The 26,048-nt window shown below is 46.7% G+C and overlaps 1 protein-coding gene across 4 annotated transcripts in view; it reads right to left on the reverse strand.

Annotated features, from left to right (window-relative positions):
- Positions 1-25,714, reverse strand: part of LOC129695115 (microtubule-associated serine/threonine-protein kinase 4-like) — a 462,908-nt gene extending 437,194 nt beyond the window's left edge. For all 4 annotated transcript variants that reach the window (XM_055631871.1, XM_055631863.1, XM_055631890.1 and 1 more), the window contains exon 1: positions 25,319-25,714. In XM_055631871.1, coding sequence (XP_055487846.1) covers positions 25,319-25,513 — 195 coding nt within the window. In that variant the 5' untranslated portion in view covers positions 25,514-25,714. The remainder of the gene's footprint in view (positions 1-25,318) is intronic.
- Between the last annotated feature and the right edge of the window lie 334 nt (positions 25,715-26,048).

Consider the following 26,048-nt stretch of genomic DNA (forward strand, 5'->3'; position numbering starts at 1 on the left):
GTGCAGGATTTAGCTTTGTACCGCATCAGTTCCAGGGAAAACAACGGTTTTGGTTTGCATGCTATCCGAACAGATAAGATAATACTATGCATAATAATTGCAATCAAGTCAAACTCAAGTACATTAGGTAGAGCAAAGGGGAAGATGCAGTGCAGGATATAGTTCTCTGTATTGTAGCCCATCAGTTCCAGAGACAAAGTCCAATGTCCGCAATGGAGCTCGAGGTGAATCGGACAGTGCCCTAGCTTATGGAAGGACCGCTCAGGTACCCGATAACAGAGGGGAAGAAACAGTTCCTGAGTCCGGTCTGCCTCAAGATGGTGGCGACCATCCTCAAAGATGCCCACCATCCATGGCATGCCCTCATCTCACTGCCAACATTAGGCAGGTGGTACAGAAGCTTGAAGTCCTGCAGCTACTTTCCTGCAAGCATCAGGTTATTGAAATTACCTGCATAAACCTAATCCTGCCTCAGAACTGAAACACTCCGAAAGATGGAATTCGTACAGTCTTCCAAACCTTGTTTCACAGTGCATTTTTCACGTGTATAATTTAGATATTATTTATGTACAATGCATGTTTTGTGTCGTAGTGTCTGAGTATGTGCCTGCAATGCTACTACAACTAAAGGGGCTGTCCCACTTGGGCGACCTAATCCGCGAGTTCTGGCGAGTTTGCCCTCGACTCATACTCGCAGCATGGTCGACACGAGGTCGTAGGAGGTCTTTGTAACTCTCCTTCATGCTCGAGAGTAATCCCCGCGTACTCAAGGCCTCAGCTAGGTCACGGCGTATTTTTCAACACATTGAAAAATGCCCTCGAGTGAAAAAAGGTCACCATGGAAAAAAAATCGATACTTTTTTTACTCGTAGGTTTAGTCATAGTAGGTTGTAGTAGGTCTTAGTTGGTCAGCATGTTAGTCGAAGGAAGGTCGAAGGGAGGTCGTCTTCACTCTCCACTATTCGGTGTCCAATTTTCCCGAAGTTAGTCGTAGCTAGTCGAAGCTGGTCTTCAACATAGTTGAAGGAGGTCGAAGGAAGTCTTCTACATAATCCCAGGAGGTCTTCAACATGACATTTTTTCAAACTCTCCGAAACACTTCTAAACTCACCAATTAGGTCGCCCAAGTGGGACAGCCCCTTTAGGGTTTCTTGGGGAAAGATAAAGTGGTGGAGTAACTCAGTGGGTCAGGCAGCATCTCTGAAGGATGTGGATGGGTAACGTTTCGGTCCTGACCCAACACGTCGCCTATCAATGTCCTCCAGAGATGCTGCCCGACTCGCTGAGCGACTCCAGCACTTTGTAATTTTTTTTTTTTATAAACTAGCATCTGCAATTACTTGTGTCTCCAAGGTTTTCATTGCATTGCACCAGTGCATGTGACAACAAACTTGACTTAACTTGGCACGGGCTCATCAACTTCCTACGAATTCAGTTTATGCCGTAAATTGTGAAGTAAACTGAATCTTATTGGCAGAAGTTAAAAAAAAAAGTATTCAATGGCATCCACTCACAAATATTTAACTTCTTACCCAAAATGGAATATGAAATGCAGCCGATGCCAATAACTATCGAGGAACATACACATTTTAAACATAATGCACAGATTCAATTCAATGGATTGAGGTCATAAGGAACAGTAGGGGTGGAAGATTGCAACCTTCACGTGGTCCACCCCGTTTCGACTAATGCAATCAACTCGACGTGCACAAACGGAAGATCAAATAGAACAAGTTGTCCAACAACTTTAGGCTGTGCACGCCACACGAAGGAAGATAAGGAACAGTAGAATTAGCCTATCAAGTCTACTCTTCTATTCAATCAGTGATCCAGCTCTCCCTCCTAACCCCATTCTCCTGCCTTCTCCCCATTTAACCGCTGTCATCCATACTAATCAAGAATGTATCTATCTCTGCCTTAAAAATATCCACTGCCCCATTCTCCTGCCTTCTCCCCATTTAACCGCTGTCATCCATACTAATCAAGAATGTATCTATCTCTGCCTTAAAAATATCCACTGCCTTGGCCACCACAGCCCTCTGTGGCAATTCTGCAGGAAATGACCTATTTCCTGACACCCCAAAGAATTTCCAATTTCTACAGAGCATAAATCAGGAGTTCGAGAGAATAGATTTAGTTTTGAGATACAGAGCGGAAACAGGTCCTTCGGCCCACCGAGTCAGCGTTGATCAGTGATCCCTGTACACAAACACTATCCGACACACACTAAGGACAATTTAACCAAAGCCAATTAACCTGCAAACCTGTACGTCTTTGGAGTGTGGGAGGAAGCCGGAGCACCAAGGGAGAAAACCCACGCGGTCATGGGGAGAACGTGCAAACTCCGTAAAGACAGCACCCGTAGTGAAGATCGAACCGGGGTCTCTGGCGCTGTGAGGCAGCAACTCCACCGTGCCGTGCCCGAATAATCGCCGCACACGTGAATGTATACAGCGCATGCCATTTTCTTGTACTGCACACTGACCGCCCTTACAAATGTTTCAAGGTCAACTCAACCAATCCTTCCTTTCAATTAGCTCAGTCCTCTTCCCCCTGATGGAATAGCAACAGGCCATGCTGACACAGTTGACATCAGGAACCCAAATGGAAGCTAAATATATTCACCATCACCATCTAAATATACACATTCACAGAAACAAACAAGACTGCAGAATATTATATTCCATAGCAGACACTCCAGAGAAACCCAAATGAAAATTAAAGCTGTAATAGCCCTGTCCCACGGTGCAAATTCATTCCAAGAGCTTTCCCGAGTTTAAAAAAAAATCAAACTCATGGTAAGCACGGAGAATGAACGTAGCGGGTACGTCGGAGCTCAGGGACGTCTCTCAGTGGCTCATTACTCGTAACGGCAGATACTCGGGAAGACTCGCTAACGGCAGGGAAGCACGGGAAGACTCGTGAAGATTGTTCAACATGTTGAAAAATGTCCACGAGAGCCCTGAGTACCGACGAGTGGCCATTACCGTAAATCTCCGAGTTCGAATCGGGGCAAACTCGGGAGAGGTCTTGGAATGAACTCGTACCGTGGGACAGGGCCATAACTGAGTGATATGTTCCAACATGGTACAGTGTTCTTCAATGCATTTTGTATGACATTTAAACTTCTGACCAGCAAGTGACCCATGCTGTTTATTTAAAACACATCAGAGTTATGTACAGGGACACTGAACCTCTCCGGATTCCATAGATTGTGGTAATATCAGAGTTAGCACTATAGAGCATTAGGCACATATTGAATGTGATTGAGTAAAGGGCCTGTCTCACTTGCATGCGATTGCATGCGTTTGGCGCGACCAAATGTGGTCGCTTGAGGAGTACGGGCACCATATGGCCGCGCGGGGCCGGTCCCACTTAGAAGCGCGGAGTTGTGTGGGGCAGGAGTAGGCCATTCGGCCCTTCGAGCCAGCACCGCCATTCAATGTGATCATGGCTGATCATCCACAATCAGTACCCCATTCCGGCCTTCTCACCATATCCCCTGATTCCGCTATCTTTAAGAGCTCTATCTAAATCTCTCTTGAAAGCATCCAGAGACCGGCCTCCACCGCCCTCTGAGGCAGAAAATTCTACATACTCACAACTCTGTGTGAAAAAAAATGTCCTCATTTTCTAAATGGTTTACCCCTTATTCTTAAACTGTGGCCCCTGGTTCTGGACCAGCTTCTGGTGCCGCTGTCTCACAGCGCCAGAGACATGGGGTTGATCCTAGCCTCAGGTGCTGTCTATGCGGAGTTTGGACATTCTCCCACATTGGACCCCATGGGTTTCCTCCGGGTGCCCTGGTTTCATACCACATCCCAAAGACGTGCGGGTTTGCAGGTTAATTGATCTCTGTAAATTGCCCCTAGTGCATTGGGAAAGGGTGAGAAAGTGGGGAAAACACGGAACTCGTATGAACGGGTGACCGCTGGCCAGCATGGACACGGTGGGCCGAAGGGTCTGTTTCCATGTTGTATCTTTTAATCAATCTTGGAGGAGCTTCTCCAAGATGGCGGTGGGGGATTATCACATGGGGAGGCAGGGTGATAATCCTGCTCCCCTTAAAGCAGAAACATTTGAGAAGGGACATGTGTTTAAGAACGAACTGCAGATGCTGGAAAATCGAAGGTACACAAAAATGCTGGAGAAACTCAGCGGGTGCAGCAGCATCTATGGAGTGAAGGAGATAGGCAACGTTTCGGGCCGAAACCCGAGGGGTTCGGCCCGAAACGTTGCCTATCTCCATCGCTCCATAAATGCTGCAGCACCCGCTGAGTTTCTCCAGCATTTTTGTGTACTTGAGAAGGGACTTGATTGAGCTGCTCAGACTGGTGACGTTTTGATCGAGTAAATAAAAGTGGAAGTTAAACCGAGGCAGCAAACCTAAGGTGATCAGCAAAACCCAGCGGTGACATAGGCTGCCGTGATCTCCAACGCACGGCTTGAATGCAGAGCGGTGGGTGGCAGATTAAACAGTTTATTCAAAGAAGGGGGTCAATAATGAATTGAAATGGGATTACTGGCAGAGCCATGGAGAATGTCCAGCAGAATGTCTCATGTCAAATTGAGAAGTGCTCTGAAAGATGTATCACAACATACAATCATACTGATAGAGTGATACAGCGTGGAAACTGGCCCTTCAGCCCAACTTGCCCACACTGACCAACATGCCCCATTCACACTAGTCCCACCTGCCCACATTTGGCCCATATCCCTCCAACCCGGTCCTATCCATGTACTTGACTGAATGTTTCTTAAATGATGAGATTGTCCCTGCCACAACTACCACCTGGGTTCCATACACCCAGCACCCTTTGTGTAAAAAAGTTACCCCCTTAGATTCCTATTATATCTTTTCCCGCTCACCTGAAACCTATGTCCTCTGGTTCTCAATTCCTCTACTCTGGGCGAGAGACTCCGGGCGTTCACCCGAGCTATTCCTCTCATGATTTTGTACACCTCGATAAGATCACCCCTCATCCTCCTGCGCTCCATGGAACAGAGTCCCAGCCTGCTCAACCTCTCCCTATAGCTCAAGTCCTCGAGTCCTGGCAACATCCTTGTAAATCTTCTCTGCATCCTTTCCAGCTCAACAACATCTTTCCTATAACCTGGTGACCAAAACTGAACACAATACTCCAAATGTGGCCTCACCAACGTCTTATATAACTGCAACATGACCTCCCAACTTTTATGATGCAATTATAAAGAAGGCACATCAGCGCCTCTACTTCCTGCAAAGATTGTGGAGATTCGGTATATCAAAGAAGATTCTCTTAAACGTCTACAGGTACACAGTAGAGAGCATACTGACTGGTTGCATCGTGGCCTAGTTCAGCAACTTGAACGTCCAGGAGCGGAAAATAATGCAGAAAGTTGTGACCACTGCCCAGTCCATCACCGGCTCTGACCTCCCCACCAGCGAAGGGATCTATTGAAGTCGCTGTCTCAAAAAAGGCTGCCAACATCATCAAAGACCCACACCATCCTGGCCACACACTCATCGCTCCGTTGCCATCGGGAAGAAGGTACAGGAGCCTGAAAACTGTAACGTCCAGGTTCAGGAACAGCTCCGTCCCCACAGCTATCAGGCTATTAAACACGACAACAAATAAGATCTGAGCTACAACATCAACCATCGTCCGCATTAACTACCCTGACCTTCTCCCGGTGGCTCAGCACTTCAACTCCCCCCTCCCATTCCGTGTCCGACCTCTTTGTGCTGGGCCTCCTCCATGTCCAGAGCGAGCAACACCGGAAATTGGATGAACAGCACCTCGTATTCCGCTTGGGGAGTCCGCATCCTGGTGGCATGAAACCCTCCCCCCATGCTGGAGAAACGTTGCCTATTTCCTTCGCTCCATAGGTGCTGCTCCACCCGCTGAGTTTCTCCAGCATTTTTGTCTACCTTCTGAGCTACAACAAACTTGTATACGCACACACTGAACTTTTTTCCCCCCGTTATGTACTATGTTTACATATTCTGTTGTGCTGCAGCAAGCAAGAATTTCATTGTCCTATCTGGGACATATGTCAATAAAACCCTGTTGACGTGACTCTTGAGTAGCCGGGTTCAGTGTATAAGAGAGCACTATTCAGTCCTTGTGTCGGAAGGAACTGCAGATGCTGGTTTACACCGAAGATAGACACAAAAAGCTGGAGTCACTCAGGGGGGACAGGCAGCATCTCTGGAGAGAAGGAATGGGTGATGTCCCGCTGAGTGACTCCAGCTGTTTTTGTGCATCTTCAGTATTCACTCCTTTGCATGTACGCCTGTATAGAACATCTACAATGGAAATGTTAACAGCAACATCTTCTCCATTCCTTGGTTTCAGCCTGATAACACCACTGCAGGTGCATCTAATTCCGGGAGAACAGTCGCAATCTGTTTATAAACCACCTCTAGCAATTAGGAACCGGAATGCTTTCTATACAAGTCAAACTCCAATTATGTAAATTAACTTAAATGATCCCTTTTCCTCACTGTTTTGAAAAAAGGGTTTTTGAAATGGCAATCTGGCAATGTGCAAGGAACTGTAACAACATTTAAAATATACCTGGACAGTTTTGTTTAGATACATCGCGGGAACAGGCCCTTCGGCCCACCGGGTCCGTGCCGACCAGCGATCCCCGCACATTAACACTATCCTGCACCCACTGGGGACAATTTTTACATTTACCAAGCCAATTAACCTACAAACCTGTACGTCTTTGGAGTGTGGGAGGAAACCGAAGATCTCGGAGAAAACCCACGCAGGTCACGGGGCGAACGTCCAAACTCCGTACAGACAGCGCCTGTAGTCAGGATCGAACCTGGGACCCGGGGCTCTGGCGCTGCAAGACAGCAACTCTACCGCTGCACCACCATGCCACCCTGGCAATTCTGTGCTTGCAAATTTTTATACCCCGTCTCATGGTTTTGGTTTTTTTTTGGCCGCGATTTCTGAATTCCGCAAGGCCAAATTTCCATTGCCCGGACTCCTGTAAACACACGGGTAAACTAAAATTGAAACCGTCGTATCATTTGCCCTTCAGCAGCTGAGCAATTTAAAATAGTTCAGCCTGCCAGATGGAAGGATTGCTGTAAATATATACACCCCTCGTACAAGGTTACCTACTACATGCTAAGATTAGCTTTTGACTGCTGTGTTATTTAAGACAGTGTATACATTAGTTTCCCCTACACTGGCAAGTATCCCGAATACAGGAAGGCAGAAGTGTATCACAGATGGGCCCGTCATGTCACTATTTATTGGAACAACATTTGGCCATTCTAAGTTTGCTATCTCGAATCATTTCATGATGTTAATAACGAAAAACCCATCAATATGGGCCCAGTGGCTTAGCGGTAGAGTTGCTCCCTTATGGGACTGTCATGGTCGCAGCAGGTCACCGAAAAACCGGCAACCTACGTCAGGCGAAAACGTCAACCTACGTCAGGCGAAGTCAAGCTACGCTCGCTGTCGCCGAAAAATGTTCAATGTGTTGAAAATTTAGCGGCAACTGGAAAGACGCTCCAGCTTTCTGCGCGATTGAGACCGCTCCCGGCGCCCACCGGCGAACATGTGGCGACAAACTAGTTGCCTGTAGTTGCCTTAAAAAAATTGCCTAAGTGGGACAGGCCCATTGTAGCGACACGGACCCGGGTTCCATGCTGACTATGGGTGCTGTCTGTAAGTATGTTCTCCCCGTGACCTGTTGGATTCTTTGGTTTCCTCCCACACTCCAAAGATGTACAAGGCTTGCAGATTAATAAACTTGGTTAAAAATGTAAATTGTCCCTAGTATGTGTCGGATAGTGTTAGTGTGTGTGGATTGCTGGGCGGCGCCGGTTCGGTGGGCCGAAGGGCCTGTTTCCGAACTCTAAACTAAACTAAAACACTAAAACTGCATATTGGTGTTGATTTATTATTGTCATAATGCTTTTAAATGTCTCTGAACAATACCCATACATGCCTTTGACACTCGTGAGTTGAGAGCAGAGGCTTGGCTAGCACTCCTGGGAAGAGAGACACAAAAGGCTGCTGTAACTCAGCGGGACAGGCAACACATCTAGAGAGAAGGAAGGGGTCATGTTTCTGGTCGACCAAATTCACCAATAACCAGAGTTTGACAATAGAGAATAGACAATAGGTGCAGGAGTAGGCCATTCAGCCCTTCGAGCCAGCACCGCCATTCAATGTGATCATGGCTGATCATCCCCAATCAGTACCCCGTTCCTGCCTTCTCCCCATATCCCCTGACTCTGCTATTTTTAAATGCCCTATCTAGCTCCCCCTTGATAGCATCCAGAGAACCGGCCTCCACCGCCCTCTGAGGCAGAGAATTCCATAGACTCACCACTCTCCGTGAGAAAAAGTGTTTCCTCGTCTCCGTTCTAAATGGCTTACTCCATATTCTTAAACTGTGGCCCCTGATTCTGGACTCCCCCAACATCGGGAACATGTTTCCTGCCTCTAGCGTGTCCAAACCCTTAATAATCTTATATGTTTCAATGCGATCCCCTCTCCTCCTTCTAAACTCCAGAGTATACAAGCCCAGCGGCTCCATTCTCTCAGCATATGTCAGTCCCCGCCATCCTGGGAATTAGCCTTGTAAACCTACGCTGCACTCCCTCAATAGCAAGAATATTGAATGATGCAGTGACTCAAGGACACTGGTAATAAGACCAAATCAGAGACAGCGTATCCTGCAGTAAATGGATCTCTTCCTAATTTCAGAATCTTCCATCAACAATGGACAACTCCGGGGCACGATGGAATATCATCCACCTATCCGGTTTAATGTTTAGTTTAGTTTAGAGATACAGAGTGGAAACAGGCTCCTCGGCCCACCGAGTCCACGCCAACCAGCGATCCCCGCACACTAACACTATTCCACACACACACTAGGGACAATTTACAATTATACCAAGCCAAATAGCCTATGAGCCTGTACGTCTTTGGAGTGTGGGAGGAAACCAGAACTCACGGAGAAAATCCACGCTGTCACAGGAAGAACGTACAAACTCCGTACAGACAGCACCCGTGGTCAGGATTGAAGCTGGTTTTCTGGCGCTGTGAGGCAGCAACTACCACTGCGCTCCTGCGCTGACCTTTTTGGTTGTCATGGATTTGCAAAGTGCGATCCTGAATCATTTCCACACTATCTCTCTCTTAAGACTCCAAAGAAAACACGCTACATGTCAATAGTAACATCAGCGACCGCAAGTCCCTCATTGTGTCACCCACCATCTCACGGACAGCAGAGTGGCGCAGTCGCAGAGTTGCTGCCTCACGGCGCCAGGCACCCAGGTTCAACCCCGACGACATGTGCTGTATGCACAGTTTTGTACGTTCTCCTCGTGACCTTGTGGGTTTTCTCCGGGTGCTCTGGTTTCCTCCCACACTCCAAAGACGTACAGGTTTTTAAGTTAATTGACTTCTGAACATTGTAAATTGGAAATTGTCCCCAGTGCGTAGGATAGTGCTGGTGTACGAGGGCGATCGCTGGTCAGTGTGGACTCAGTGGGCGGAGGGCCCGTTTCAACTGTATCTCTCTCAAGGCTCTAAAGAACAAACCTATTTGTCACCCTAGCGTTTTTGAGCCCCTCTGAGCTGTAAACAGTTTCTGTATGTATTGTTAGGTTTGTCTACCATGCCACACAGAATCCTTTGTAAAGAACAATAGAGGTGACAATCTGGACTAATATTTAAAGGGCACAGCAGCCTGAACCATTACAGATACTGTAATACCAAATATACTGAAAAACTTCATCTATGATCCTATTGAAATGCAGAACAGGTACAAGCAGACAAACAGCCCACTTATGTTTTTACCAAAGATAGACATAAAAAGCTGGAGTAACAGCACGGTGGAGTTGCTGCCTCACAGCGCCAGAGACCCGGGTTTGATCCCGACTACGGGGGCTGTCTGCACGGAGTTTGTACGTTCTCCCCGTGACCTGCGATGGTTTTCTCCGAGATCTTCGGTTTCCTCCCACGCTCCATAGACGTAGAGGTTTGTAGGTTAATTAGACTGGTATAAATGTATAATTGTCCCCAGTGTGTTTAGGATAGTGTTACCACTGAGCTCCTCCAGCATCTGGTGTCTATCTTCGGTGTAAACCAGCATCTGCACTTCCTTCACACATTGATATTTTTAAATTATTTTGATTCTAATTTTCACTAAAATAAATTCATGACATAAATAACTTTAACTTGACACCAAGATACATTTTAAATGATATTATTTACTTGAAGCATTCTAATTGGAGTTCAATATCAAATGACGACACAAGAAACTGCAGCCGCTAGAATCTTGAGCAAAACACAAAGTGCTGGAGTAACGGGCATGTCCCACTTTCACGACCTAATTCATGACCATTTTTTTTACTCGTGGACATTTTCCATCATGCTAGAAAAGAACGCCCCAACCTACTTGATGCCACGAGTACCTACGACTGGCATCACGGCCTGCTACAACCTACCTATGACCTCGTGACGACTATGCTGCGAGTATGAGTCAAGGGCAAACTCGGCAGAGGTCGTAAATGTGGGACAGGCTCTTAACTCAACGGGTCAGGCAGCATCTCTGGAGGGTGTGGACAGGTAACAATTCGGGCCGGGACCCTTCTTCTGACAGATTATAGTAGGGGTGGGTGGGAAGTCTCGACCTGAAACATCACCCATTGCTTTTCTCCAGAGACGCTGTCTGACCAGCTGATTTACTCCAGTTGTTTGTGTTCATCTACGAGAGGTGGGGAAGCTGGTAATACAAGTAGAAAGAGATTTTAGGTGAGGGGAGGGGGGGTGGGGAATGGGGTGTGGGGAGGGGATTTTACAAGGTAAGTGAGTGCTGCAGGAAGGGGTAATGAGTTCTCTCCTTCTTCTTCTACTTGCGTATGGCGGGCACAGCCTAAAGTTGCAGGACAACTTGTTCTATTTGATCTTATTTGATTGTGCACGCCAGGTTGATTGCATCCGTTGAAACAGGGCGGGCCACGTGAAGGTTGCAATCTCCCACCCCAGTTCTCTGCTTAATCACCCCAGAAAGTACTGAAGTTCAGAGAAAGTCCAAGTGAACGCGAGGGCAGGTTGGAAGACCAAAGAAGGGTCCCGACCCAAAACGTTGCCAATTGATGTCCTCCAGAGATGCTGCCTGACCCGTCGAGTTACTCCTGGACTTTGTCTCTTTTTTCGTCACCCCAATAAAGTGTCAAGGATCCTGTGGAACGTGGGGACGATGTCTTTGGTGATGGAAGTGTAAAGAAATCACGGTGGAGTTGAAGGCAAGATGTGTCAGAATTTCCTCATTGTCGCGGCGTCTAGATTTCAAGTACGCATTCGAAAGATTTGCAGGTTTGTCGGCTAATTGCTCTGGTAAAATTGCAAATTGTCCCGAGTGTGTGTAGGATAGTGTTAGTGTGCGGGGATCACTGGTTGGCATGGACTCGATGGGCCGAAGGTCCTGTTTCCGTGTTGAGTCTCTAAACTAAACTCAAATGTGCAATATATTTGCCTCTGCATATTTATTGTTGATTTAATGAAATATCATTGAGATACGGCATGTAAACAGGGCCCTTTCGGCCCATCGAGTCCATTCCGAGCATTGATCAGCCATTCACACTAGTTCTAGATTATACCAATTCCACATCCATTCCCAACACAAACCAAACTGATCTCCCGGGTGCTCAGCTTCTACTCCCCCTCCCATTCCAAATCCGACCTTTCTGACCTGGGCCTCCTCCATGGCCAGAGTGAGGCCCACTGCAAATTGGAGGAGCAGCACCTCATATTTCACTTGGGTAGTTTACACCCTAGCGGTATGAACACTGACTTCTCCAATTTCAGGTAGTCCTTGCTTTCTCCCTCCTTCCCCTCCCCTTCCCAGCTTTCCCACCGCCCACTGTCTCCCCCTCTCCCTTTCTTCTTCCAGCCCCCCTTCCACCCCCCCCCCCCCCCCCCCCCCATATCATTCAGAAGAAGGATCTTGACCCGAAACGTTGCCTATTCCTTCGCTCCATAGACGCTGTCTCACCCGCTGAGTTTCTCCAGCATTTCTGTCTTCCTTTGATTTTTCCAGCATCTGTAAACACATACACATTGGGGGCAATTTTACAGAGGCCAATTAATCCATGAACCCACACGTCTTTGGGATGTGGGTGTCTGTGTGATTAACACGAGTGTCAGAGGTTATGTGGAGAAGGCAGGAGAATGGAGTTAGGAGGGAGAGATAGATCTGCCACGATTGAATGGCGGAGTAGACTTGATGGGCCGAATGGCCGAATTCTACTCCTATCAGTGAAACCGGAGCACCCAGAGGAAGCCCGTCTGGTCACAGGGAGAACGTGCAAACTCCACAACGACAGAGCCAGAGATCAGGATCGAACCCGGGTCTCCGGTGCTGCAGGGCTGTGGCTCCACCAGCTGCAGCACTGAGCAGTTTAGACCCGCCTAAGGAAAAATGTGTAGCGCTCGGTGATGCTTCTGTGCCCAAACATAATGCTGAAAGCTTTCAATGCAAATCAAAACACAGTTTGGATCTTCTGTGCATGACTGGTGATGCCAGATTTTCCCCAGTCTCTGCCTGAAGGTCGATGAAATAAAGCATTAAAAAAAAAGATCATTCCAGTCCTAGGAGTCTGAGCAAGTGGAGAAAATCATAAAACTTAATCCCTTTGAGGGTGACATGACGCAGACCTGGAAAAATGCATAAATAATGCAGATGTCTTGTCTTCCAATGCAGAAGATGCTTAAGGAACTGGAAGATGTGTTACGAAATCAAAGAGAGGGGGGTGAAGAAATTCCATCAACCCAAACAGTGCCCTCCAACCTCCGACCAACTATGCCCGGCCCAGAGTCTTCAAGCAACAGTGGCTAAAGGCCCTGTCCCACAATGCGAGTTTACCCAAGAGCTCTCCCGAGTTTAAAAAAAAAAAAAACTTGTGGTAAGTATGTAGAATGTACGTAGCGGGTACGTCGGAGCACGTGGATGTCTCGTAGCGGCTCGTAACGTCCACGGCAGGTATTCGGGAAACGCGGAAACTCGTGAAGTTTTTTCAACAGTGTGAAAAATTTCCAAGAGTAAAAAAATACTCGTGATGAAGTACCACGAGTTTTTGGTTTTTTTTTTGTAAACTCGGGAGAGGTCTTGGGTAAACTCGCATCGTGGGACAGGGGCTTAACAAAGTGTAAAGTTAAGTTAGTCACAAAATGCTGGAGTAACTCAGCCTGTCCCGCTAATAGCCCTGTCCCACTGCACGAGTTCATTCAAGAGTTCTCCCGAGTTTTGCCCTGATTCGAACTTGGACATTTACGGTAATGACCGCTCGTAGGTACTCGGGGCTCTCGTGGACATTCTTCAACATGTCCATGTTGGTGAAAAATCTTCACGAGTCTTTACGAGCTTACCGCGTTTCCCCGAGTACCTGCCGTTAGCGTCCCCGAGCTCCGACGTACCCGCTACGTTCATTCTATGTGCTTACCACAAGTTTGATGTTTTTTTAACTCGGGAGAGCTCTTGAATTACCTCGTATAGTGGGACAGGGCTTTAAGTTACTCCAGCATTTAGTGTCCATCCTGGTCACACACTCACCTCTCCGTTGCCATCGGGAAGAAGGTATAGGAGCCTGAAATCTGTTACATCCAGGTTCAGGAACAGCTGCTTCCCCACAGCCATCAGGCTATTAAACACGACATCAATAAGTTCTGAACGACACTAGTCTATTATTACTATTGCACTTTATCAGTTATTTATTGTGTTTATACGGTCTATGGTCTATAGACACACTGAACTTTTATCTCCCGTTCTGTATTATGTTTACATATTCTGTTGTGCTGCAGCAAGTAAGAATTTCATTGTCCTACCTGGGACACATGACAATAAAACTCTCTTGACTTGACTCTTGACTCTTGTTTAAACCAGCATCTGCACCCTACACAAGTGTAAAGTTATTTCAATGAAGATAGACACAAAATCCTGGAGTAACTCAGCGGCTCAGGCGACATCTTTGGATAAAAGCCACGTTTTTGGTCGAGACCCTTCTTCAGACTGAGAGTCAGGGGAGAGGGATACTCGAGGTACGAAAACATTCGGAAGAAATTAATGCCGGCACCAATGACCAAGGAGAGGTGGAGCCCACAATGGTCCATTGTTGGCTGTGGAAGGGGTGATAACAGAGGGATATGAACAACAGAACTGGCAGAATGACTAGGATGGGGGAGGGATGGAGAGAGAGGGGATGCAAGGGTCCATTGACATCAGAGACATCAATATTCATACCACTGGGTTGTAAGCATCCTTACCAACTGCATCACAGTATGGTATGGCAACTGCTCTGTCTCCGACCGGAAGACATTGCAGAGGGTGGTGAAAATTGCCCAACGCATCACCGGTTCCTTGCTCCCCTCCATTGAGTCTGTCCAAAGCAAGCGTTGTCTGCGGAGGGCGCTCAGCATCGCCATGGACTGCTCTCACCCCAACCATGGACTGTTTAACCTCCTACCATCCGGGAGGCGCTACAGGCCTCTCCGTTGCTGGACCAGCAGGTCGAGGAACAGCTTCTTCCCGGCGGCTGTCACTCTACACAACAACGTACCTCGGTGACTGCCAATCACCAACCCCCCCCCCGGACACTTATTATTATTTATTCAAATCATTTGCTATGTCGCTCTTCCAGGGAGATGCTAAATGCATTTCGTTGTCTCTGTACTGTACACTGACAATGACAATTAACATTGAATCTTAATCTGAATCTAAGCTGCCCAAGCAAAATATGAGGTGCTGTTCCTCCAGTTTACATGTGTCCTCACTCTGACAGTGAGGGAGACCTAGAACAGAAAGGTCAGTGTGGGAATGGGAAGGGGAGTTAAAGTGTTTGGCAACCGGGAGGTTGTGGTTATTTCAAAATCTTGTTGAAACAAATAACTGCAGATGCTGGTGTACAGAAAGGATACAAAGTGCTGGAGTAACTCAGCGGGTCAGGCAGCATCTCTTGAGAACGTGGATAGGTGACGTTTCACAGAGTGCTGGAGTAACTCAGCGGGTTTGGCAGCATCTCTGGAGAATGTGGATAGGTGACATTTACGGTCGGGATCCTTCTTCAGACCGAAGGGTGACAAGAAGAATGAATGAATGAATACGTTTATTGGCGAAGTATATTTACATACAAGGAATTTGCCTTGGTGCTCCGCCCGCAAGTGACAAGGACATACAGTGACAGTTAGGAATGACACATAAAACATTAAACATTAATAATAAAACATTAATGATTAAACATGTGAATTAAATAAAAGATTTTTGGTTATTGAGTAGAGCTACTACTCATGGAAAAAGAAAAAGCTGCCTGACCCGCTGAGTTACTCCAGCACTCTGTGAAACGTCACCTATCCATGTTCTCCAGAGATGCTGCCTGACCCGCTGAGTTACTCCAGCACTCGGCGTCTCTTTTTTAAAATAATAAAATATCTTGTTAGGAACAGGCTCGAAAATAATAAATGATATATAGAAATGGACAACTCTGTACAATGGGAGAAACTCTGACATAAACAATTCCTCTCAAAATAGAATTCATCGCTCTAAATCCCGAGGTGCTAATAGGGATATTTCACTCAAGTGCCACATGACATTAATATAATCATCAGGAATAGAGTGCCTATAGGTTGGATTACCTTGAAATGTGTTGAGAGTTACATCAAACAGAATGAATCAATGGTGGAAAAGCACTAATTACCATTTGAAAGGAGCTCGGCTGCACTAGACAGATGTGGATGGAATATCAGCGTTTCTCCACTGACAAGTTTCAAATCTGAAGCACCAAATCCCACCAGCGTGCGTGCCTTCCCTCCACCTCCCCCACCACAGCCTTCTCTTCTTTGTGCAGGAAGGATCTGCAGACCATGGACACAAAAAGCTGGAGTAACTCAGCGGGACAGGCAGCATCTCTGGAGAAAAGCAATGGGGACTAAGCGGGGCAGGCCTCATCTCTGGAGAAAGCAAACTGTCACGGGTCGGCATCTCTGGAGAGAGCGAAGTGTCACGGGTCGGATCTGAAGAAGCCCCCATTCCTTCTCTCCAGAGATGCTGCCCGTCTCTGCTGAGTTACTCCAGCATTTTGCCACTTTTCTTCTTTTCTGCATCTCCACATGCTCATGAGGACCTAGCCAACTGAGTGCAGAGTTAAGACGTGCATCTCAATTCCCTTCACTAGATTATCACGTATATAATAAATTTCCATCAGATTTATTTAGAAACATATCTACTGGAATGATGGAAAAACAAATGATTTGGCAAAGGAATATCATGCAGTGAAGGTATAAACATTGAGTCATATCTTGGACTACCTTTAATCAGACATAGTTACAAAAATGTATAACGGAGTAATGCTGGAGGGCAGCGTGGTGGCGCAGCGGTAGACTTGCTGCTTCACAGTGTCAGAGACCTGGGTTCGATCCTGACTATGGGCGCTGTCTGTACAGAGTTTGTACGTTCTCCCCGTGCGTGGGTTTTCTTAGTTTCCTCCCAGACGAGCAGGTACTTCAAAGACGTACAGGTTTCTAGGCCGATTGTCTTGGTGTGAATGTAAAAACTGTCCCCAGTGCAAGGTAGTGTTAATGTGCGGGGAACGCTGGTTGGTACGGACTCAGTGGGCCGAAGGGCTTGTTTCCACGTTGTATCTTTAGAGTCATACAGTCATACAGTGCGGAAACAGGCCCTACAGTCCAACTTGCCCACACCGGCCAACATGTCCCAGCTACACTAGTCCCACCTGCCTGCATTTGGCCCACATCCCTCCAAACCTGTCCTATCCATGTACCTGTCTAGCTGTTTCTTAAATGTCAGGATAGGCCCTGCCTCAACTACTGCCTTTAATCCGGAATAAATTACATGAGCATTGATGACAGATGGCGCAATGGGCTAAGTGTTCGGCTGGCGACCGGAAGGTAGCCGGTTCGAATCCCGCTTGGAGTGCATACTGTCGTTGTGTCCTTGGGCAAGACACTTCACCCACCCTTGCCTGCGAGTGAATGTGTGTGAATGTGTGTGAGTGATTGGTGGTGGTCGGAGGGGCCGTAGGCGCAGATTAGCAGCCACGCTTCCGTCAGTCTGCCCCAGGGCAGCTGTGGCTACAGAAGTAGCTCACCACCTCCGAGTGTGACTGAGGAGTGAATGAATAATGCAATGTAAAGCGCCTTGAGTATCTAGAAAGGCGCTATATAAATCCCATCCATTATTATTATTATTATTATTATTATTATTATTATTATTATTATTATTATTATTATTATTATTATTATTATTATTATTATGAGCATGCTTAAATCCCCCCCCCCCCCCTCGGAAGTCCCCCCCGAAAATATGGCTTCTAGGCCAGGTGAGGCAGCCAATCTCAACCTCATCGGGACTTTTGCACCGATCCGTGGGTCGAATTTGCCCCTTGCGGCCGGGGCTCTTGAACTCCGGAGTGGCCAGAAATACCAAATATAATCAAACAGGTATTTGGGTGACCTTTACACCATTTCCGTAAAAAGACACGCCACGGTGAGATACAAGGAACCGCAAATGCTGGTTCAGAAAAAATACACAGTGTGCTGGAGTAACTCAGCAGGTCAGGCAGCATCGCAGGAGAACATGGGTAGGTGATGTTTCAGGTCGGGTCTATTCTTCAGACTGAAGATGGACTTGAAAGGGCATCTATCCATGTTCTCCAGAGATGCTGCCTGACCCACTGAGTTACTCCAGCACTTTGTGTCTTTTTTATTTGTAAACCAGCATCTGCAATTTCTTGTATCTCACCCTGGTGTGTGTGTGTGTGTGTGTCTTTTTAAGGAAAAGGTGTAATGGTCATCGAAAAGGGCAAGGTGAGCAAAAAGACTCGAAATAGACACAAAATGCTGGAGTAACTCAGCGGGACAGGCAGCATCTCTGGAGAGAAGGAATAGGTGACATTTCTGGTCAGGACCCTTCTTCAGACTGAGAATCAGGGGAGAGAGAGAGACAGAGATAAGGAAGGGGGTGTGAAAATGAGACATCAAAGGAGATATTATAAATTTTCCATTTAAACACCATCTGCTTTGATGTCTCGTTTTCACACCTTACCGTCCCTTATCTCTGTGTCTCTACCTCTCCCCTGACTCTCAGTCTGAAGAACATCACCCGACCCGAAACGTCACCCATTTCTTTTCTCCAGTGATGCTGCCCGTCCCGCTGAGTTACTCCAGCATTTTGTGTCTTTCTTTGGGGGTAAAACAGCACCTGCAGTTCCTCCCCACACAAAAAGACTAGAGCTCAGCCTAGCACATATGCAGAAATAATTATTTCAGTGCTGCAATGGTCTGCACACGAAATACAGAAACAGAACTGACAACGGTGTGTACGGAATAGCAAAACTGTAAATGATGGCGGCAGACAATAATTGACAAGGGAGTGAACACAACCGTTGATATCACTGGCACAACTGATAACAAGCGGTGGGTATAATTTAAGGCTCAAAGCTGTTACAACATTGAATCTCTCATCTGGGCAAATATTTAATATTTCACAACCTGCGATAGCCAGGTTGCATCTCATGTCTGGCAATCTGATCAAAGGACGAGCTCCAGGTTTCGTCTCCACCAAGGCTCCTTGCTCTGACTGCACATCAAGCCGGAGTGGGAATTAACTGACCTAATTAAAAGACAGCAAATGCCTCTCCGCTGATACTCCAGCTCTCTGTGCCTCTCCAATAGCACCACCCATCCCCATTATGAATTGGTTAAACAATGGAGTTACTATTGTGGATAGAAAGCAAGACAGGCAACAAGACTGAGCATGCTCCTGCAGTATCGTGTCGATTTAATGGTTCAAATTTTCCTTAAAACACCATCTCCTTTGATGTCTCCTTTTCACATCTTACCATAACTTATCTTGTACTCGCTAGACTTTAGAAGATTGAGGAGGGATCTTATAGAAACTTACAAAATTTTTAAGGGGTTGGACAGGCTAGATGCAGGAAGATTGTTCCCGATGTTGGGGAAGTCCAGAACAAGGGGTCACAGTTTAAGGATAAGGGGGAAGTATTTTAGGACAGAGGTGAGAAAACCATTTTTGTGAGTGGTGAATCTGTGGAATTCTCTGCCGCAGAAGGTAGTTGAGGCCAGTTCATTGGCTATATTTAAGAGGGAGTTAGATGTGGCCTTTGTGGCTAAAGGGATCAGGGGGTATGGAGAGAAAGCAGGTACAGGATGCTGAGTTGGATGATCAGCCATGATCATATTGAATGGTGGTGCAGACTCGAAGGGCCGAATGGCCTACTCCTGCACCTATTTTTTATGGTTCCCATGTTTCTATCTCTGTGTCCATCAGTGCAGAGCAGAACAACAGACAGCCAACCATGTCATCACTGGGTGCCCGCTCTACCACCCACCAAATGGAGCTCAGCGCCCGGCAGACATTGACGCAGAGACAACAACCTGGCTGCTCAACACCCGGCTTGAGATCTAACTATTCCTTTGGTTTATGTTTCATTCACAAGAAGAAGAAGAATGGTTCAATGGTACATTATTTAGTTTAGTTTAGAGATACAGCGGTAGAACTGGGCCCTTCGGCCCACCGAGTCCGTGCCGACCAGCGATCCCCGCACACTATAACACCATCCTGCACACACTCGGGACAATTTTACCGAGCCAATTAACCTACAAACCTCTATGTCTTTGGGTGTGGGGGGGGGGGGGGGGGGGGGGGGGGAAGCAGAGCGCCTGGAGCAAACCCACGTGGGTCACGGGGAGAACATACAAACTCCCTACAGACATAACCCTTAGTCAGGATCAAACCCGGGTCTCTGGCGATGCAAGGCAGCAACTCTACCGCTGCGCCACCATGCTAATGTGCGGGGATTACTGGTCGGCACGGACCTGGTGGGCCGAAGGGCCTGTTTCCGCACTGTATCTCTAAACTAAGCTAAAGGTCACGTGTACCGAGACACAGTGAAATTCATTTTTGTGTACAGTTCAGTAAAGTAACACTATTCATAAACATTTCAAGATTCAAGAGAGTTTATTGTCATGTGTCCCTGATAGGACTATGAAATTCTTGCTCTGCTTCAGCACAACAGAACATAGTAGGCATTACTACTAGTAGACATAAAAGCACTTAATGAAACATCTACACATGTTAGATAATCATCAGATACCGTACAGGTATACAGCCGTAGTACACTGAGACAGTTCCCACAGTCACCAGTTTGGTGCCATTTTCAAGTCCCAGTTGTTTTAAGTGCAGGGTTCTTGATCTGACCATGAAGGGTGGCACGGTGGCGCTGCGGTAGAGTTGCTGCCTTACAGCGTCTGTGACACGGGTTCGATCCTGACTACGGGTGCTGCCTGTATGGAGTTTGTACGTTTTCCCTGTGACCATGTGGATTTTTCCCCGGGTGCTCCGGTTTCCTCCCACACTCCAAAGACGTGCAGGTTTGCAGGTTAATTGGCTTCGGTAAAAATTGTAAATTATCTCCAGTGTGAGTAGGATAGTGTTAGTAGGTTATTGGCTGCAACCTTCCCTCCATTGATGAACTGTACAGTGCAAGGGCCAGGAAACGAGCGGGCAAGATCATCTCTGACCCCTCTCACCCTGGCCACAAACTCTTTGAATCACTTCCCTCTGGAAGACGACTCTGGATTGTCAAAGCTGCCACAGCCAGACATAAAAACAGTTTTTATCCACGAGTAGTTGCTCTACTCAACAGCCAAAAATCTGTAGTCTCCCTTTGATCTGGTATTTTGTTGGTTCACATGCTTGATCAATGGTGTTTTATCATTAATGTTTTATTATTATTAATGCTTAGTGTTTTCGGAGTCATTCGTAACTGTCACTGAATGTCATGTTGTTACTTGTGGGCAGAGCACCAAGGCAAATTCCTTGTATGTGAATACTTGGCCAATAAACTTACTTACTTAGCATATGATGATCACTGGTCGGCATGGACTCAGTGGGTGATGGGCCTATTTTCCCGCTCTATCTCTAAACTCCTCAGTCTAACGAAGGCCTGCTATTTGCAGCAGCTTCACATTTTTGCTTTCTGCCTGCTCTTTTTGCTCTTGTTATCTCAATGACCACATTTGTTCCTTTTCCTCACAAATTTCCCAAGTTTCTCCTCAGTTGCTGCAGGAAAATTAATACAACAGTTCCAGACCATACACTATGAAAGTTATAGCAGATAACAGGGCAAGTCAAAAACTTACTGTCAAAATAATAGTACATTGAATGGCATCCGCTGTCACTGCAGCTTAAAATTAACCTGCGACAAAGATAAGCTGCAAGTTGCAAACTGCCACAAGCAGATGGACTATTTGTATAGGAAGGAACTGCAGATGCTGGTTCACTCTGACGATAGACACAAACTATATTGAATACTTTTGCGCCCTTTGCTCAGGGAGTTTGTACATTCTCCCCGTGATCTGCGCGGGTTTACTCCAAGATTTCCTCCCGCACTCCAAAGACGTACTGGTTTGTAGGTTAATTAGTTTGATATCAATGTAAAATTGTCCCTTGTGTGTGTGTGTGTGTGTGTGTGTGTATGTAGGGTGGTGTTAATGTGCGGGGATCGCTGGTCGGCGCGGACTCGGAGGGCCGAAGGGCCTGTTTCTGCGTTGTATCTCTAAACTAAAAAGCTTGAGATCCAAAAAAGGAAACATCAATAGAGTCAAGAGTCATTAGCCGTCAATAGACTAGCCATCAAGAATCGATAGATCACTGAAAAAGCTACAAAAGGTTTGGGTGGAACACTCATAATCATTTAACTTTATCACCTTTGTGTTTGATTTTCAGTATTGCATTGTAAAAACAAATCGGAGTAAACCTACACATATGCAATCTCACAATGCCATTCATTGTCTGGAATTGATGGGATGATAAGGTCACATTGCATAGAACAGAAGCGCTTCAGAATGCCCAGCCAAAATGTCCCAAGACAGCTGAATTTGCAAAATGTATCTGGCCCCATTGTCCAGCGCACTTAATCTTAAATCTCCTGGTTCTCCGACCAGTCTTACTGTCTACCTGATTACATTTTACATTGCATGCCTCGTTGTCACCTTCCCCCTAGCTCACAATTATCTATTCTCTCGATTTCCCTCTCCCCCGGCTCTCAGTCTGAAAAAGGGTCTCGATCCAAACTGGCACCCGTTCCTTCTCTCCAGAGATTCTGCTTCAGGCTGCAAAAAGTTGTGACCACTGCCCAGTCCATCACCGGCTCTGACCTCCCCACCATCGAAGGGATTTATCAAAGTCGCTGCCTCAAAAAGGCAACCAGCATCATCAGGGACCCACACCACCCCGGTTACACACTGGACTACTGTGTTCTGTGTTTTGTGTTTTTATTAATTGATTTTTTTGTATGACTGTAAGGGAAAAATAATTTTGGTGTCTCTTCATTGAAGTCAACGACAATAAATTAAATCAAATCAAAATCAAATTTCACCACGTCCAGGTTCAGGAATAGCTTCTTCCCTACATCAATCAGGCTATTAAACACAACAACAAATAAGCTCTGAACTACAATAGACTATTATTATTATTATCATTGCACTATATATTATTTATTGCGTATGTGTGCATGTGTACACACACACACTGAACTATTTTTTTCTCCCGTTATGTACTATGTTTACATATTGTGTTGTGCTGTAACAAGCAAGAATTTCATTGTTCTATCTGGACACATGACAATAAAACACTCTTGACTCTTGAGTTACTCCAGCATTCTGTGTCTGTCTCCACTTAATCTTCTAATCTGAGTCATGAAAGTGAAGGACTGGCACCTATATGGCAGTCAACCAAAACCAATATATCCCCAATATAATTAACGCTGGAAATGTTAATCACGTCATCATCAGACATCCATGGGAGCAAGATAAACAAGAGTTGAGGTTTCCGAGTAAGCAGGAAAGATGTCGTCAAGCTGGAAAGGGTGCGGAGAACAATTACGAGGATGTTGCCAGGACTAGGTCTGAGCTGTAGGCAGAGGTTGACAATAGACAATAGGTGCAGGAGGAGGCCATTCGGCCCTTTGAGCCAGCGCTGCCATTCAATGTGTTCATCCCCAATCAGTACCCCGTTCCTGCCTTCTCCCCATATCCCCCGACTCCGCTATCTTTAAGAGCTCTATCTAACTCTCTCTTGAAAGTATCCAGAGAACCGGCTTCCACTGCCCTCCGAGGCAGAGAATTCCACACTCACAACTTTTTGTGTGAAAAAGTATTTACCCATCTCCGTTCTAAATGGCTTACCCCTTATTCATAAACTGCGGCCCCTGGATCTGGACAGCAGGCTGGGACTCTATTCCTTGGAGCGCAGAAGGATGAGGGGTGACCTTATAGAGGTGTATAAGATCATGAGAGGAATAAATTGGGGAGATGCACATCTCTTGCCCAGAGTAGGTAAATCGAGGACCAGAGGACATAGGTTTAAGGTGAAGGGGAAAAGATTTAATATGAATCTGAGGGCTAACATTTTCACACAAAGGCTGGTGGGTGTATGGAACAAACTGCCAGAGGAGGTAGTTGAGGCTGGAACTATCTGAACATTTAAGAAGCAGTGCGACAGGTACATGCATAGGACAGGTTTGGAGCGATATGGACCAAATGCAGGCAGGTGGGACTAGTGTAGCTGGAACATGTTAGACAATAGGTGCAGGAGTAGGTCATTTGGCCCTTCGAGCCAGCCATCATTCAATGTGATCATGGCTGATCATCCACAATCAGTACCCCGTTCCTACCTTCTCCTCATATCCCCTGACCGCTATCTTTAAGAGCCCTATCTAGCTCTCTTGAAAGTATCCAGAGAACCGGCCTCCACCGCCCTCTGAGGCAGAGAATTCCACAGACTAACAACTCTCTGTGTGAAAAGGTGTTTCCTCATCTCCGTTCTAAATGGCTTACTCCTTATTCTTAAACTGTGGCCCCGGCTATATCACTCTGACTAAGAGTGGGGCAAACTTTTCTTTTTACACACAGAGGGGTGGGTCTCTGATATGTGCTACCATGGGTGGTGAGGCAAATACGATCATGGTGTTTAAGAGGCTTTTGGATAGGTACATTGATGCACAGGAAATGGATTATGTGCAAGCAGAGGGGATTAGATTAATTTGGCATCATGTTCAACACCGACAATGCATCCCTCACTTCACCACCTCCAGTTTAAATTCCAGTTGGAATAGTTTGGAGAACCAGGAAACCAAGAACCAAGAAGAGCCTGTTTCTGTGCTGTTCTGCATATCCCATGCCATTTAGACTGTCGGCTGAAGGGCCTGTTCCTTTGCTGTACTGTTCGACATACTGATTTACAAATAAAAAGACACAAATAGCTGGAGTAAAACACAGTGGGTCACGCTGCATCACGACATTTTGAACAACTCAAGCACTTTGTGTCTGTACAAAGTGTATGTTCCATCTTTAGTATTTACAGCGTCTTGCTTTTATTTTAAATTTCCAGCATCTGCTGGCTTTTATTTTGCTTTTTTTTTGGTAAGATAATGCAGACTCTCTTCATGCATCATGTGACGGTGCTGCAATCCGTGCATTTGTTTAGTCTCCAAACTTATCGCCCACCTGACTGTTTCCAACAACTAGTACAAACCAAACCAAACACCAGTAAAGCACACTGCATACACAGCCGAATGCATCTAAAGGCGCAGGAAGGAGCTGCAGGTGCTGGTTTAAACCGAAGAGAGACACAAAATGCTGGAGTTAAACTCAGCGGGACAGGCAGCATCTCTGGAGAGAAGGAACGGGTGGCGTTTCGGGGTCGAGACCCTTCTTCAGACTAGAGTTGGACCCGAAACGCTGGAGTAACTCAGCGGGACATCTGCATTTTGTGTCTATCTTCGGTGTAAACCAGCATCTGCAGTTCCTTCCCACACCTGTCTAAAGTTGGGGTCACCTTCTGTAAACCAACTGATGACACCCAATGAAAAACTAAAAGGCATAGAAAATAGGTGCAGGAGGAGGCCATTCGGCCCTTCATAGATCATAGAACATAGAAAAATAGGTGCAGGAGTAGGCCATTCGGCCCTTCGAGCCAGCACTGCCATTCAATGTGATCATGGCTGATCATCCACAATTAGTACCCCGTTCCTGCCTTCTCCCCATATCACTTGATTCCCTTTAGCCCTAAGAGCTAAATCTAATAATCCATTGAAAACGGCCTTCTGTGGCAGATAACTCCACAGATTCACAACTCTCTGGGTGTTGGCTGGGTGTGAAGGCAGCATCATTTACAAGCACGTATGGTGTTGATCATACAAGGGGGGAAATATGTATTCAAAATAAATTAAAAAAGCAGGGATTAAAATGTTACCTACTCGTTCACTTTCCTCGTCCCTGTCCAGCGTTTCCTCGTCGCTGCTGTTCCCCTCTGGGCCATTCCCTTTGCCCCTCTGCGAGCACTCGCTGTCTTCTTCCCCGGCGCCGAGTTCTTCTTGCCCGCCCTCCGACAGAGTATCGGACGAACTCTCAGAGGCATCTTTCTCCGGCAGGTCCTCCAGTTTCCCCTCCATGCCTTGACGTCCGCCCGTCCGCACGGTATGAATGAATAGCCCCTACTCACTTGCACTGCCTGCAGCCCGGCGGGGAGGGAAGTGAAGGGAGTGCATGTACCCAGGTGCTACACACACACTCCGGGCACATCTGGGGCGATGCTGGAAAGGGGTCGCCCTTTCTCTCCTCTCTCCTTCTCTGCTCTCCTCTCTCCTTCTCTGCTCTCCTCTCTCTCCTTCTCTGCTCTCCTCTCCCCTTCTCTCTCCCTCCTCCTCTCTCTCTCCCTCCTCCCCTCCCCTTCTCTCTCCCCTTCTCCTTCTCTCTCCCCTCCTACTCTTCCCTCTGCTCTCTCTCCTCCTCTTCTCTGCTATCTCTGCTCTCCTCTTCCTCTCTCTGCCCTCCCTTACTCTCTCTCTCCCCTTCCCTCTGCTCTCCCCTTATCTCCCTCTTCTCTCTCTCCCCTCCGCTCTACCCTCCGCTCTCTTCTCTCTCCTCTCTCTTCTCTCTCTCCTCCCCTCCCCTTCCCTACTCTCTTCTCTGCTCTGCTCTCCCCTC

Source organism: Leucoraja erinacea, chromosome 3 (genome assembly GCF_028641065.1).
Source record: "Leucoraja erinacea ecotype New England chromosome 3, Leri_hhj_1, whole genome shotgun sequence".
NCBI classification, from domain to species: Eukaryota; Metazoa; Chordata; class Chondrichthyes; order Rajiformes; family Rajidae; genus Leucoraja; species Leucoraja erinaceus.